The 12360-nt window shown below is 36.9% G+C and overlaps 1 protein-coding gene across 3 annotated transcripts in view; it reads left to right on the forward strand.

The window, feature by feature from the left end:
• il11ra (interleukin 11 receptor subunit alpha) overlaps positions 1 to 12360 on the forward strand; it is a 54895-nt gene that overhangs the window by 24706 nt on the left and 17829 nt on the right. For all 3 annotated transcript variants that reach the window (XM_085359685.1, XM_085359684.1, XM_085359686.1), the window contains exon 2: positions 11636 to 11732. In XM_085359685.1, the coding sequence (XP_085215811.1) occupies positions 11636 to 11732 (97 nt within the window). The remainder of the gene's footprint in view (positions 1 to 11635; positions 11733 to 12360) is intronic.

Consider the following 12360-nt stretch of genomic DNA (forward strand, 5'->3'; position numbering starts at 1 on the left):
CAATTCATTCAAGATCTGACTCTCTTATTGCGCTTTTAACCCTGTTGTATTGTTGTCTTGACCTACCAAAGTTGGTGTGAAGTTGGCAACGCTCTTCAAGTGGTTTCACACTTGGTTCCTGTCTTGGATGTGACCGTTTGAAAGGCAAGAATCTTGATTGCACATCTGTTTTCCTTATTGCGACTGTATCCTTATTGTCATTAATAGCACCCATGTTAGTTTTTACCCTGGTTTTATGTATCTTAGAAATGACCTTAAGTACAATTTAAAAATATAAATGTATAAATTAAAAAAAATTAAAAGATTGGGGGGATAAAAAAAACCCACACATAGAGTGCTTCACAAATTTATTAGACCACTCCTATAAAAAAAAGAAAACACAAATATTTTAGCAATTTGTCAAAAAGTTGTTTGAAACCATAAATAAACTGAATTCAGGTTTTATTCCCAAATTTGAGCCAGCACACTGCTCAATTACTCAAGCATGACAGTCAACCACTAACTCTAATAAAATTAAAAATAAATGCAAGTGCTTTACTATTTTTTCTGGTTTTTTTAATAAAACAGTAAATTGAAACCTTCATAGATGAGAACATATTATTTATTTTAGTATTAAATAATATGCATTCGGTTAAAAAGCTTATTTGAGCACTTATAATGCAATTATTGAGCACTGTATATTTAATAATAGTAATAATTCATGGAATGATTGGCTCCTTACAAAACAGGCTGGTAAAATTTAAAACTAACATTAAAATGTATCAAATATTTAAGCCTCTGAAAGGAGCTGCCTTTCAGAAAAACCAAAATAAATGAAGAAAAAAGCAACAAAAACACAGTCCTGCAACACACCTTTTCTGTTTCGGGTGCACTTGTGGATATCAGTATCTTCTGCTCACACTTGTACCACCAACTCAGTTTCCCACACTTTCACAAACGGATAAATCGACTGGGATACACTTAGACTGCATGCATCTCTATTTCACACTGACATGGGTGCGCAATCACATCCATATCAGTGAGTATTTTCCACTTACTTGGATAGGCATACAAATAAGCTGAAAGATATATGTCCACAAACTTACAGGAAGCCTGACGCATAATGAAGCTCTTGACATGTGGAAATACAAACACACACATGCCAGTCGGCAGTGTTTTTGTCACTGGAAAGGTCAGACAGAGTGGGTGTGCGGTGATTGCCATAGTGACCTGGGTAAACACCAGTGTCATTGTAGTCCTTGCCCATCATCTTGCAATAAGCCATGTTGTTGGTTTAGCGCACACTGTGTACTTTTTTAACTCTGTCTCACACAGACACACACAATATACATGCTTAGGTTAGGTAATCCCTCAGTTGATCATCATTGTTTTCTTGAATGAAGTGACACACACACACACACACACACACACACACACACACACACACGTACTCATGTACAAGCTGATGACCTAACAATGCAGGCAATATTCTAAATTAAACATCATGTAGGTTAATGTTTGATTGATGACATCGACTCCAGTGACTCGTCTTTATGAACAGGACATCCTGTAATATTGTTTTTGTCACTGGACAGTAAAACAGTGAGTCTGTATGAGAGTGTGTCTAATAGTTTTTGTGCATTTCTTTTTTACACTTAACATTACCATTTATTTCCATTTGTTAATTTTTGTCTACATTTTAGCCTCCAGTCGTTTGCTCTTTGTCCTTTCTCTCTGTTTCTTCTGCTCTATTTTCTCTCTCATTCTCTGTCTCGTTTCTTCTCTTGTAAAGCTGTTTGAATGTGCCGTGGCATGCCAGAGTCTGAGTGACTCACCATGTGGGATTGTGCTGCCAACGAGAGGACTGGCTAATAGAGATTCCTTTTGGATTGGATTATTCACTGTCAGTGTGTGCACGCCTCATTTTACTATGAAGTTCTTTTTATAATCACATTTTTTAAAGTAAAATGACACATCTGTGTTTGACTTTCCTTATTTTAGAGCTACTGGAGTTGCAGTTATTGCTTGCCTTTTTGTCAGGATAACTTAACCAGTTCAAAGGTGAAAGTCATCTCTGTTGGATGGGTTGGAAGACATTTCTACAAGTTCCCTTGTATCAGTTATTCTTAATACTCTGGAATGCACTAAAAGGCATAGAAGTCTACAAAAATAGGAGCAGTTTCATTTTCAAGAGTAAATGTCTCATTGATAGACTTAAGGCAGCTGTTGTTTTGCATCTTTGGGCATGTGGGAATACTTTCTTCACGGGTGCATCCTAGTGACAGAATCCATGGCTACATTCCCCTGTCTATTCTAGGTCTTGCTCGAAGAGTTACAGTAGAAAGGTGACTGGTGGTGGTGAGTCAGAGAACAGACACACACACACACACACACACACACACACACACCTTATGAAAAGAAAGAATAGAAACTGGAGAATCTCTTAGTGGTCCTTCGGTTTTTTCAAGGCGTGGTGGTAATTTTGTATTTAGACTTGTGTTCCAGTAACCACTAGACTAAATAAGCACCGTAGCACATCATAGTTCACTCTAACTCATAACGTATACACTAAATAAAAGCGTAGTTCTCCACTTATGTATTTGGAAGACAACTTCAACCTGCTCAGTAAGTGCTTTGTGGTAATCCCGGACTTGTACAGATTTTATCAGTCAGGTTCCTTCAGCTGTGGAGGTCTAGTATCACAGAGATTGGTTGAAGAACGAGGTCAGCTGTGCTTTCAGTGGCAATAATGAACTGTCATTGGTACCTTTTAGCTTCACCTTGAAAAGTTTATCATCACAGTTCATGGTTTTTCATGAAATTTCAGAAGATGGTTCAAATAGTTTTTTAAGCTAATAATTTAGATTTGAAAAATAACCAAAGAGAGAATTTCACTTTGGCATAGAAGAAGGGGTGAGGGACTCAAAAGTTTCACTTATTTGTATTATTATACTGTATTTATTATAGCAGTTGTAGGTGCAAGGTAGGGTTTCTTATGTTTTTTTGTTTGTTTATTATTTATCTGTTGTCACAGCAGTGTACATTCAAATCACTCATTTACTATAAGATTAAACAGCTGGGAACGTTCTCTAAAAAGGGAAGAAATATCCAAAACAAAATAACAACATACAGTTGTAAATCAGTTTTCACTTTTCTTTGGCTAAGGAAAGAGCTTTGGTCCCGAATAATCCCTAGTAATACAGTAGCCTAAGACATTAGCTTAAGGTACTAGGATGAAATTCTAAACTCAGTTGAGAAGCTTCATCTAACAGAGATGAACTATTATTTTCTATTATTTTTCAGTGACATCCTGTCCCTCACTGACTCAAGACACCTCCAGTTTCTCAACACTGACCTTCTGAATCAGTTTGTTGGTTCTGCTGGCATATCTGGCACTGTTGCTAAGCCCACCAGCAGAAAACAGAAAAGTAAATAGCACTTGCTGCTACAGACTGGTCTCCAACATCTTGAAGATCTTCAGGAACAGTTAACCAATTTCAGATTCACACTTTAAACTAGGGATTCAAACTCTGACAGTTAACTGTTTCGAGGGTATGATGCAGCCTTCCATAATAGAGTGACTTATTAACCACAGCTAACTTGTGGAAAAAATGTCCACAAATGAGTGACTTGTTAACTACAGTTGTGGTGAAAATATTCTTCAATGAACAAATGTTTTAAACCCAGGATATCATTCATAACCATCCATAAATATTGTTTATTTACTCGTGTAGTTGAAATCCTGGTCCTGGATGTCAACACAGAGAATGAGCAGGAATGTGTTGCTTATTAATGAGAGGACAGATTAGCTTTTTGGTCTCAGGGAGAAGCATTGTCTCCAAGTATTAGGGAAGAGGAATTAGAAATGTTTGCGTAAATATATTTACTGGACCTTGTACTGTCTGGCAACAGAGATGGAAAATGCCTGATCAGGAAAACACAAGCAGGGAGGGAGAAAATGAGACCTCTAAAGTTTTGAGAGGGGTAGGCAGAGATAAGAGGTGTGAATGGAAAAAATTATGTGGAAGTGAGTTCAGCATTATCTGCTCTGGTGGCTATGGATAAAAGAAGGACGTGGAATATGGTAAGATATTTTAAACAATGACATATTTATGTATAGTAATCCTTGAGCATTCTAGCACCCGAGGAAGGCACTATAAAACAGGAAAAACCTGGGGAAAAAAGCAACAAAAAAGACAAGGCAAGCAGTTGTAAAGACCTTTTAAGTTTCCCATATCTGAGGCACTGTTTACATCTACTCAGTTAGTTAAATTGATAGCACTTAAGTGAATTTAAAAACGGTTGTATTATTCCAGTAGAGGATTAAGCTGGTCTGGATACATATTTAAACAATTGCTTGAAGGGCAGTGACATTACAGCTGTATGGACAATATATTGAAATACTCAACACTCATTTTATATAGCTGTGCATTACTTAATTTGTTTACTTTTGTGTCACTTTTTGCATTACTTTTCTGCTATTCTTGCAATTATTAGTGCAAAGTTGATTAAAAACGAGCCCAACTTTACTCAATGTCTTTGTGACCGCAGTTCTACTGTAGAAACAGGCAGCATTTCCTTTGGTGGATGCCCATTTCAGCAAGACTATAGTTACAGTGGGTTGTTATTTTAATTTCTTGGATGGGTTGGCCCAGTTCTTGGAAGGACTAGCCACTTTTTGAAGAATGCCACATAATGCAAAGTACTTCCCAGCCTTAGAGCTGCATGCCCTGCTTTTAAATGATACTAATCCACTATCCCACATTTTTCCCTGTTTGATTTTTAGGAAATCGCATTATGTATTCATAAACTTGGTAGTTTAGGTTAGATGAGCTTTTAAGCTCAGTCACAGATTTTCTGTTGATTGCGCTGTTAATAAACTATTTTGGCACGGCTCAGTTTTCTTAAACATTTGCTCACTCAACTCAAATTTGGCCTTTTTACAGTGTGGAAAATGTGGCCAAGGTCCCATTGCTAAGCGGAGTAAGGAAAACAAGCACGTGTCAAGGTCTTAAACAGTAAGCAACTAGCTTAGAGTGTTGTATAGATAACACTACATTGCCACATGATATGCATCATTGGGAATAGAGTGCTTCTATGTTCCTTTATAGAGTTTTAAGACCCGAACTCTTCCACGGCATGCATTTTTAATTTCTCTTTGATATTTGGGCATATTGGGGCCCGATGCATATTGGGGCTTATTTTTGTTTTTATGAAAAATCAGAGCCACATATGAGGATATTTGTTTCAAATTTTGATAGAACAGTAGCAGTATAATGTCCTCGTAAGTGGATATCAGGCACTTGTAGAGCAAAATTGAGTATTTTGGTCCAAATAACCCAAAATGTGTTGTCCACATATGTGGACGCCAGGTCCTAGGAGGTTAAAGCACGTTTAAATTGTAAATGTATTTGTATAGTGCTTTACTAGTCCCTAAGGACCCCAAAGCGTTTTACACATTCAGTCATTCACCCATTCACGCACACATTCACACACTGGTGATGGCAGCTACATTGTAGCCACAGCCACCCTGGGGCGCACTGACAAAGGCGAGGCTGCCGAACACTGGCGCCACCGGGCCCTCTGACCACCACCAGTAGGCAACAGGTGAAGTGTCTTGCCCGAGGACACAACGACCGAGACTGTCCAAGCTGGGGCTCGAACCGGCAACCTTCCGATTACAAGGCGAACTCCCAACTCTTGAGCCGATTTATGGGTGATTTAACCTGGATTTTATACAGATATGCATGCTGTACTTCTCCTTAACCTCCACTTTTCAAATGACTCACTGTATAAATTTTTTCTTGTTTATACGTTTTGTTAAAAAAATTATTTAAAAACTTGAACAAAACAAAACTTGAACAAAATGATTTAGCCTATGGTATGATGAGGAATGGGCGATGAAATATTTACTCAAACAAACAAAGGTGTTCAGAATATGGATGTTTTACTGTGTAGAGAGTATAGCCAAGCACTCACTGAGGAGTAAAGTAGTTAAAAAAAAACAATTTATTCAGGTCTGAAAAAGCTAGCAGGCTAGAGATGGTGGACAGTCATCAATATGAATACCTCGTGTGAGATATCAGGTTAGAATTTGTTTTATCCAAGGATCTGAATAAATATTCCCTTTACCCATTCATGCCTGTCAACAAATATTTACCTTTTTTCACATTAGACAACAGTAAATATGACAATGTCGCCCATGAGAAATTAAAACTGTTTCCAGACATAGTGTACCTAACATTGTTGACTTTGTTGATCTCATAAAGTGATAGCTTTAGACACCAGTATCCATTCTCAAATAGCTGCCCAGAGTTTGCACTAGACCTTATTTATGTTTGTTTTTTGAAATAAGGAAAAAATCCTTGGATGTCTATAGTGGACTTTGGGTTTGTGTGTTTTGTCTTACAGTAACATGTCTTACAGTAACATTCGACTTGAGCATGCTACACATGTTGTGCTAGTCCTCCACCTGGTAGTTGGTAATGTGTTCTTCTAGTTTTGTTCTTTAGTGGTGGTAGGCAGACAGCTAATACATGCATCACAACCACCTTCTGCTGTTAGTATCTCATTAAATAATAGTAAAGATTGGTAAAACATAGAAAATACATATTTTAAGACCATTCCTGCATAAATCACTGCTGTGCAAAGGTTGAATTGTCACTACACTTTTGAATGTGGGACCTCCATCATTGGACTCTTCAGCACATACTGTAGTGCAATAGGCAAATCATAATACAGTGTAAAGTTTCATAATACTATTATTATATGAATTAGTGTTATAATACCCGAGTGTTGGGTAGCTCCACCTAAGTAATGTAGCTAAGTCTGTGTAAAAATGGAGATCGCAGTCTGAGGTTTAAAGTTGCTGAGTGTGTGATGTGTGACATTACGGCACTGAATGTAACACTGCTGTGCCAGAACACCAGTGGAAAGTGGAGTCTTTGCTCCCCTATCTGGTTTTCAAAAACATCTTTAGGCGATTCAATTTTGCGAGACACTGATGGTGCCTTAGTTTTTTGGCAAACACACATGCTACACCTACTAGAAAGGAAGCAGTACCAATGGATCAGTCTGATATTTTCCTTAAAAATTTTGATTGTTAAAAGATGTTATGAAAAAAAAATATATAAGATGATTTAAATCAGCTGTAAATTTCTGATAAATGAGTTTGTAATCATGGGTTTAAACTGTTTTAACCTGGAACTGAGCTTGTGCCAGTACTAATAAGAAGATATGGCTGAACATATAAAAGTAGGACTTCTAAATCTAAATAAATGGTTTCTGATTATCTGAAATTATGTAGAGCTAAAATAAATTTATTTTTTTTAGGGTTTACTTGTCTTTTGTGACAAAGTAGTCAGCTTTATAGTTTTGCATAAGTTTCGTTACTTAAAAATATTTTAAAATTGTGTCACATAACTTCAAATAGATAGCAAATGGTCTTTAAAATGGAGGCATTACAAAGTACATTGTACAATACTTGGTACAGCAGCTTGAATTTGTGAATCCAGTGAGTGAATATGATGAACATTATCTCTTTGAGATAGCTGATCTGCACTGATGCTGCTTAACGGCATAATTAAGTATCTTTAGTCCAATGGTGTGGGTTTACATGGCAAACAATAGGTGTGAGTGTTTCGACACCACTACACCCTACCATTGTGTTTTGCCCTGTGTATCACTATGCTTTTGTTTTGCTCTGAGATCATTATGCAGCCGTCATCCTATTTGGCTTACATTAAGTCCTACCATTAACTGTATTATTTTATTCACAACACTCTAAATCAGTGTCTAAAATTTACTAAACACATCGTAACCATTGCTTAGACATTGGCAAACTCACAGCACTTACATCAGCCAAACACAACACCTTCATGTCCAGATGAAAGCTGATTATTTATTTTATGGTTTAAACAAACATATGATCTCTTTTGCTGAGATGCCAAGAACCAGAGGTGAATGGTTTAAAGTGCTTTTGAATAGACATCGACATATTTGTATTGCTAGTATAACACAAAATTATGATGGAAGTATTGTGATTCCTCAAAATCTGCTGTAAATGGTAACATAGGGAACTATGAATTATTTTTTCCACTATTTACAAAAGTAAAATAGGATTCATTATTAAATTGATTTGTAGTCTCAACAAATGATATTTTGCAACCTATTCTTTTTTCATGTTTGTCTAATCCACACACATGCTATGTTGAGAATTACGACAATGATTGAGAAGGTAGCAGTGAAAATGTCTGTTGTCTAAATTTTGGCGCACAGTGAAAAAAAAAAAGCCATTAACTAAGAAAAAAAGACATTGATATCAAATAAGAGTTTATCTCATGTCTTTTGTGTCATGTATTGCTAAAATCTTGCCGTAGGTATTATTATAGGAACCAAAAAGTATGTCTGAAGCTTTTTGGAACAAACTTTTTTTCCCCTGAAACGAAACAATGATTCCTAGACTCAGATTGCTTTTTTAAGGTTGTCTTTGGAAAGGATATACGATATTGTGCAGAAGTCTTGAATCACAGCTCATTTTTAGGGTGAATTGTTCTTTACTTTGTGAAGAACTTTTTCTTTTCTTTTTCTTTTTTTTTTCTTTCTTTTTTTTTTTTACCGAGTTTTACAATAATTTTTTTAAAGTGCTATTGACTAATAGCTCCCCAGACCCTTTGATAGGAGCAGCCTGTCATTAAAGTACAGTTTGTTTCCATTTAGTTGAACCTGTCAAAAATGTGAGATAAGACAGTTTGACAGGCAAATAGTATTTTTGTGCCAACAAGATGATTCTCAAAAAGCTATTAGCTTAAAACTTGGGACATCTTGTTATAGTGTGAACTGTATCCTTAAAAAACTGGACAAGTGCAAGGCGAAAGAAGTTGCACCAAAAAAAGAGCCAAAATCCTATTTATAGCTAAGGAAATTGGGGGGGAAATCCAGCAAAACCTGACACAGCACCTGAGAGATGCACCTTTAGCTGATTCATCTGCTGTTCACTGAAGCTTCTTAAGAAAGGGCACCAGTGAGAAAAGACTGACGTATTCCAAATTACACAAGAACTGGATTGAAAATCAGTGGTAACAAGTGTTAAGGACTGATTAATCCAAATGTCAAATACCTGATTCTAATTGTTGTTGATATACACAGAAGAGGTAAGGGGAGAGGAACAACAGTGAGTGTCTACAGTCATGTGTAGACTCTCACAGTTGGAGGCTCTGTCATGGGTTGGGGCTGCATTTCAACCAGTGGTTTTGGGGATTGTATCAAAATTGATATAATTATGAACTCAGAAAAGTACCATGAGATTTTGATCCACCATCTGGAAACCATCTGATTGGCAGCGGCTTCATTTTCTTCAGTATGACAACAATCCTAAACACACTGCTAATGCAATAAAAGCATACCTGGATAGAAAAACACAGTGGAGCACTATCATCCATGGATTGGCCTTTCCAAAACCTGGATCTCAGCATTGTTGAAGCAGTGTGGGATGACCTTGGCAAAGATTGAAGCAAAATGCAGCCAAGATCCAAAGAAGAGCCCTAGAAAAACATCGAGAAAATAGGGTGCATTTTGCACAACATTGTATATAAGCTTAAAAGTCAAAGAACTTCTAACCACTCTCTTTGAAATGTTTCTCACTGTTATGCTATTCTATAATGACCATGCCATAAAACTGTAAATATTAAAGAAACTTGACTATAAGGTGGTGATGTTAGTATACGTACTCATGGAAAAATCTCGAGTGTACATTAGACTAAAAAGAAGAAAAAAAGAAATAGTCCCCTGGATTTGGAGGTGGAGGTTAATTAATCTAGCACTTGATTTCTCCGCCTACTCCCTTCTTTGTGTTTCTTGTTATCATCGGATTTCATACCACGAAAAGACTGTTAGATAAGCTCACTGAAGGTCTCTGTGGCCTTCTAACTCGCTCCTGATATTTTCTTTCATGAACCATGTTTCTCTCTGACATTGAAAGAAGTGCAGTTTCTGTACAAATAAAAGAAGTTTGTTCTTACCTCATTGTGATGACTTCACCAGGCAGGATTAACCCACAATCAACCCTACATTTTCATTTATACAAACATGACATTGAGCAGTTCAAAAGAGTGAAGTTGAATTATGAGTAACTTTATAACATTATAAAATCATTGTGCTTCTTATTCTTTGCTGTGGGTCAAACCAATTTTTCTGGATTTATTTTTAATTTTTTTTAAACATGCCTGATTAAACATTTTTATATGTTATTTACTGATGTGTGTCTCATATGGATAAAGAAGCAGTCAGGAAGGGTTCATGTGACTGTCCCTGAGCTTGTGTGGAGTTGGAACTTTCTTTTTCTTTTTTCTTTTTTTTTGAAGTCCTTGCTTGCCTTGTCTGTTTTTTAATCACACTACACAGGAAGACATCCATAGTTTTGCGTCTTGTTGTTTAAAGTAAAATTGTTGCAAGTTATGTGGTTATGTAACAAAGGATAAAAGCATTTAAAGCTCGGTGCACTTTCTCACATTCACACATCTGACCAATCATTGTGTGAAATATAATGAGAGGGTTTGCTGAAATGATCTGGTTTCTGAAAGTTCCAACAGGAAGTTTTTAGAGAGTATCATCCCCTTATCTCATTTCGCAGTTTCTACATATTTGATTTTTTTCCCCTCGCCTCCTCTCTGTGTGCGTCAGTCCCTCCTACCTCAGACACAGGAGGAAGAGATGCGAGGAGATAGGAGTCGAGGCAACTGGCATTTTACAAAATGAGACATTCGTGGTTGGCAGCCGTCAGTTTAAAGCAATGTCAATTAGCTATGACGGGTGGCACGGCTGCACCATGCTTTGCCTCTTGAATACACTTAATAGTGTTCCAAAAATTTTATAGATTTAATTTTATACACAATGCTAAATTGCAATCAAGCTGTACTTTGCATGTAGTGCTAATTAGGAAATGTAGCATGCCAACAGTGCAGATGCAGACATCATCATGCCTCATATCTTAGTTTAAGAATGCCAGCAGATAATTAGACTTTAGCTCCAATCATCACAGTGATTGGAGCCTAAACACTGAACCTTCATTGTCTTAAATTCAGAACATCTGGGAAAAGAAATGGAGAATTTATAGAAAACTTGAAGATAGATGACTTCTCCAACACATGTGGAGCTGACGATCTTTTTTTTTTTTTGGCAAATGGAAACCTAGAGTCTTGTCCAACATATTTTCACTTTTGTTTTATTTGGGAAATCTGTTTTTAATTTTGAGGAGAAAAAAATCTCTCAACAGTTCCACCACTGAGAGATGGAGGCAAACAGTGGTCTTGGCCAGGCTCTATGCATTTTTGGACTTGGATAGTTTCTGATACTGAATTTTCAGTAATAAGGAAGAAGCATGTACGGCATGATTTGTCAAGTAATTGCATGGAACATGTTTCTAAGCCATTTATACATCGGTATGTAGTTTCTGCTGTGAGGAAACTGACAAAAGAAATGGAAAATTCAGGTTGTTTATGGGCACATTTTTGTTTTCATACCAATTTTCTAGTACAAAATGGACCCAGAATGGAGGTGATGATGATGATAATGCTGCTGCTGCTCATGTTAATGCTTTAAAATAACTCCTAATCATAATGCTACCTCTATTCCTGACTCGATCTCTCTTTCTTTCTAGATGCCAGGCCTTTTGTTCAGCCCTGTGTGTCTGACAGTCATCTGGTTTTTATCGTGGTCACTGTGTCCCAGTTGTGCTCAGATCTGGACCGATGAAGGTGAGACACATGCGCACACACAAACTGCATTTGAACACTTTGCGGAAAGACCTTTTCTGTTTTAACAAGAAGATCTGTGACAGTGCACTTTCAAATTCATGTGCAAACACATGTACTTACACACATATTGTGTTAAGGATCAGGGACAGATTCCTGTGTCAGCTATTTTGGGTGCTCTTGACTTATCTTGACTGCAAGTACTTGTGAGATATAAAGCTCCTGCAACAGAATGGAAGAAGGAAACATATTTTTAATTTCTTTTTTTTTTTTTTAAACCCAGTGCATTTACTATGAAAAATGAAATTGTTAGAAGAGCCGTGACCAGAGAAAGTCTCATTACTCACTTTTGTTCCAACAAGAATTTTATTGTTGAGCCTTTTTGGCCTTAGTGCACAGATTTCTACAGCATTGAGATTCTTTCTTTCTCACTTTCTTTTTTTCTTAATTACTCCAACAAAATGAACAGCTTGCCCATAGACCTTCAGCTGAAACTGTCAAAATGTTTCCTTTTCAGTTCTCCTTTTTTCCCCTTCTTTTCCCTGCAGCAATTCCACACTCAGTTTTTATTGTCTGGAAAATACTAAGTTTCACACAGCTTGCAATTTCTGTGTCCACCCTGCCATCGGAT

Source organism: Diplotaxodon limnothrissa, linkage group LG7, assembly GCF_057381915.1.
Source record: "Diplotaxodon limnothrissa isolate DT_005_m linkage group LG7, D_limnothrissa_male_GT1.1, whole genome shotgun sequence".
Lineage (NCBI taxonomy): Eukaryota > Metazoa > Chordata > Actinopteri > Cichliformes > Cichlidae > Diplotaxodon > Diplotaxodon limnothrissa.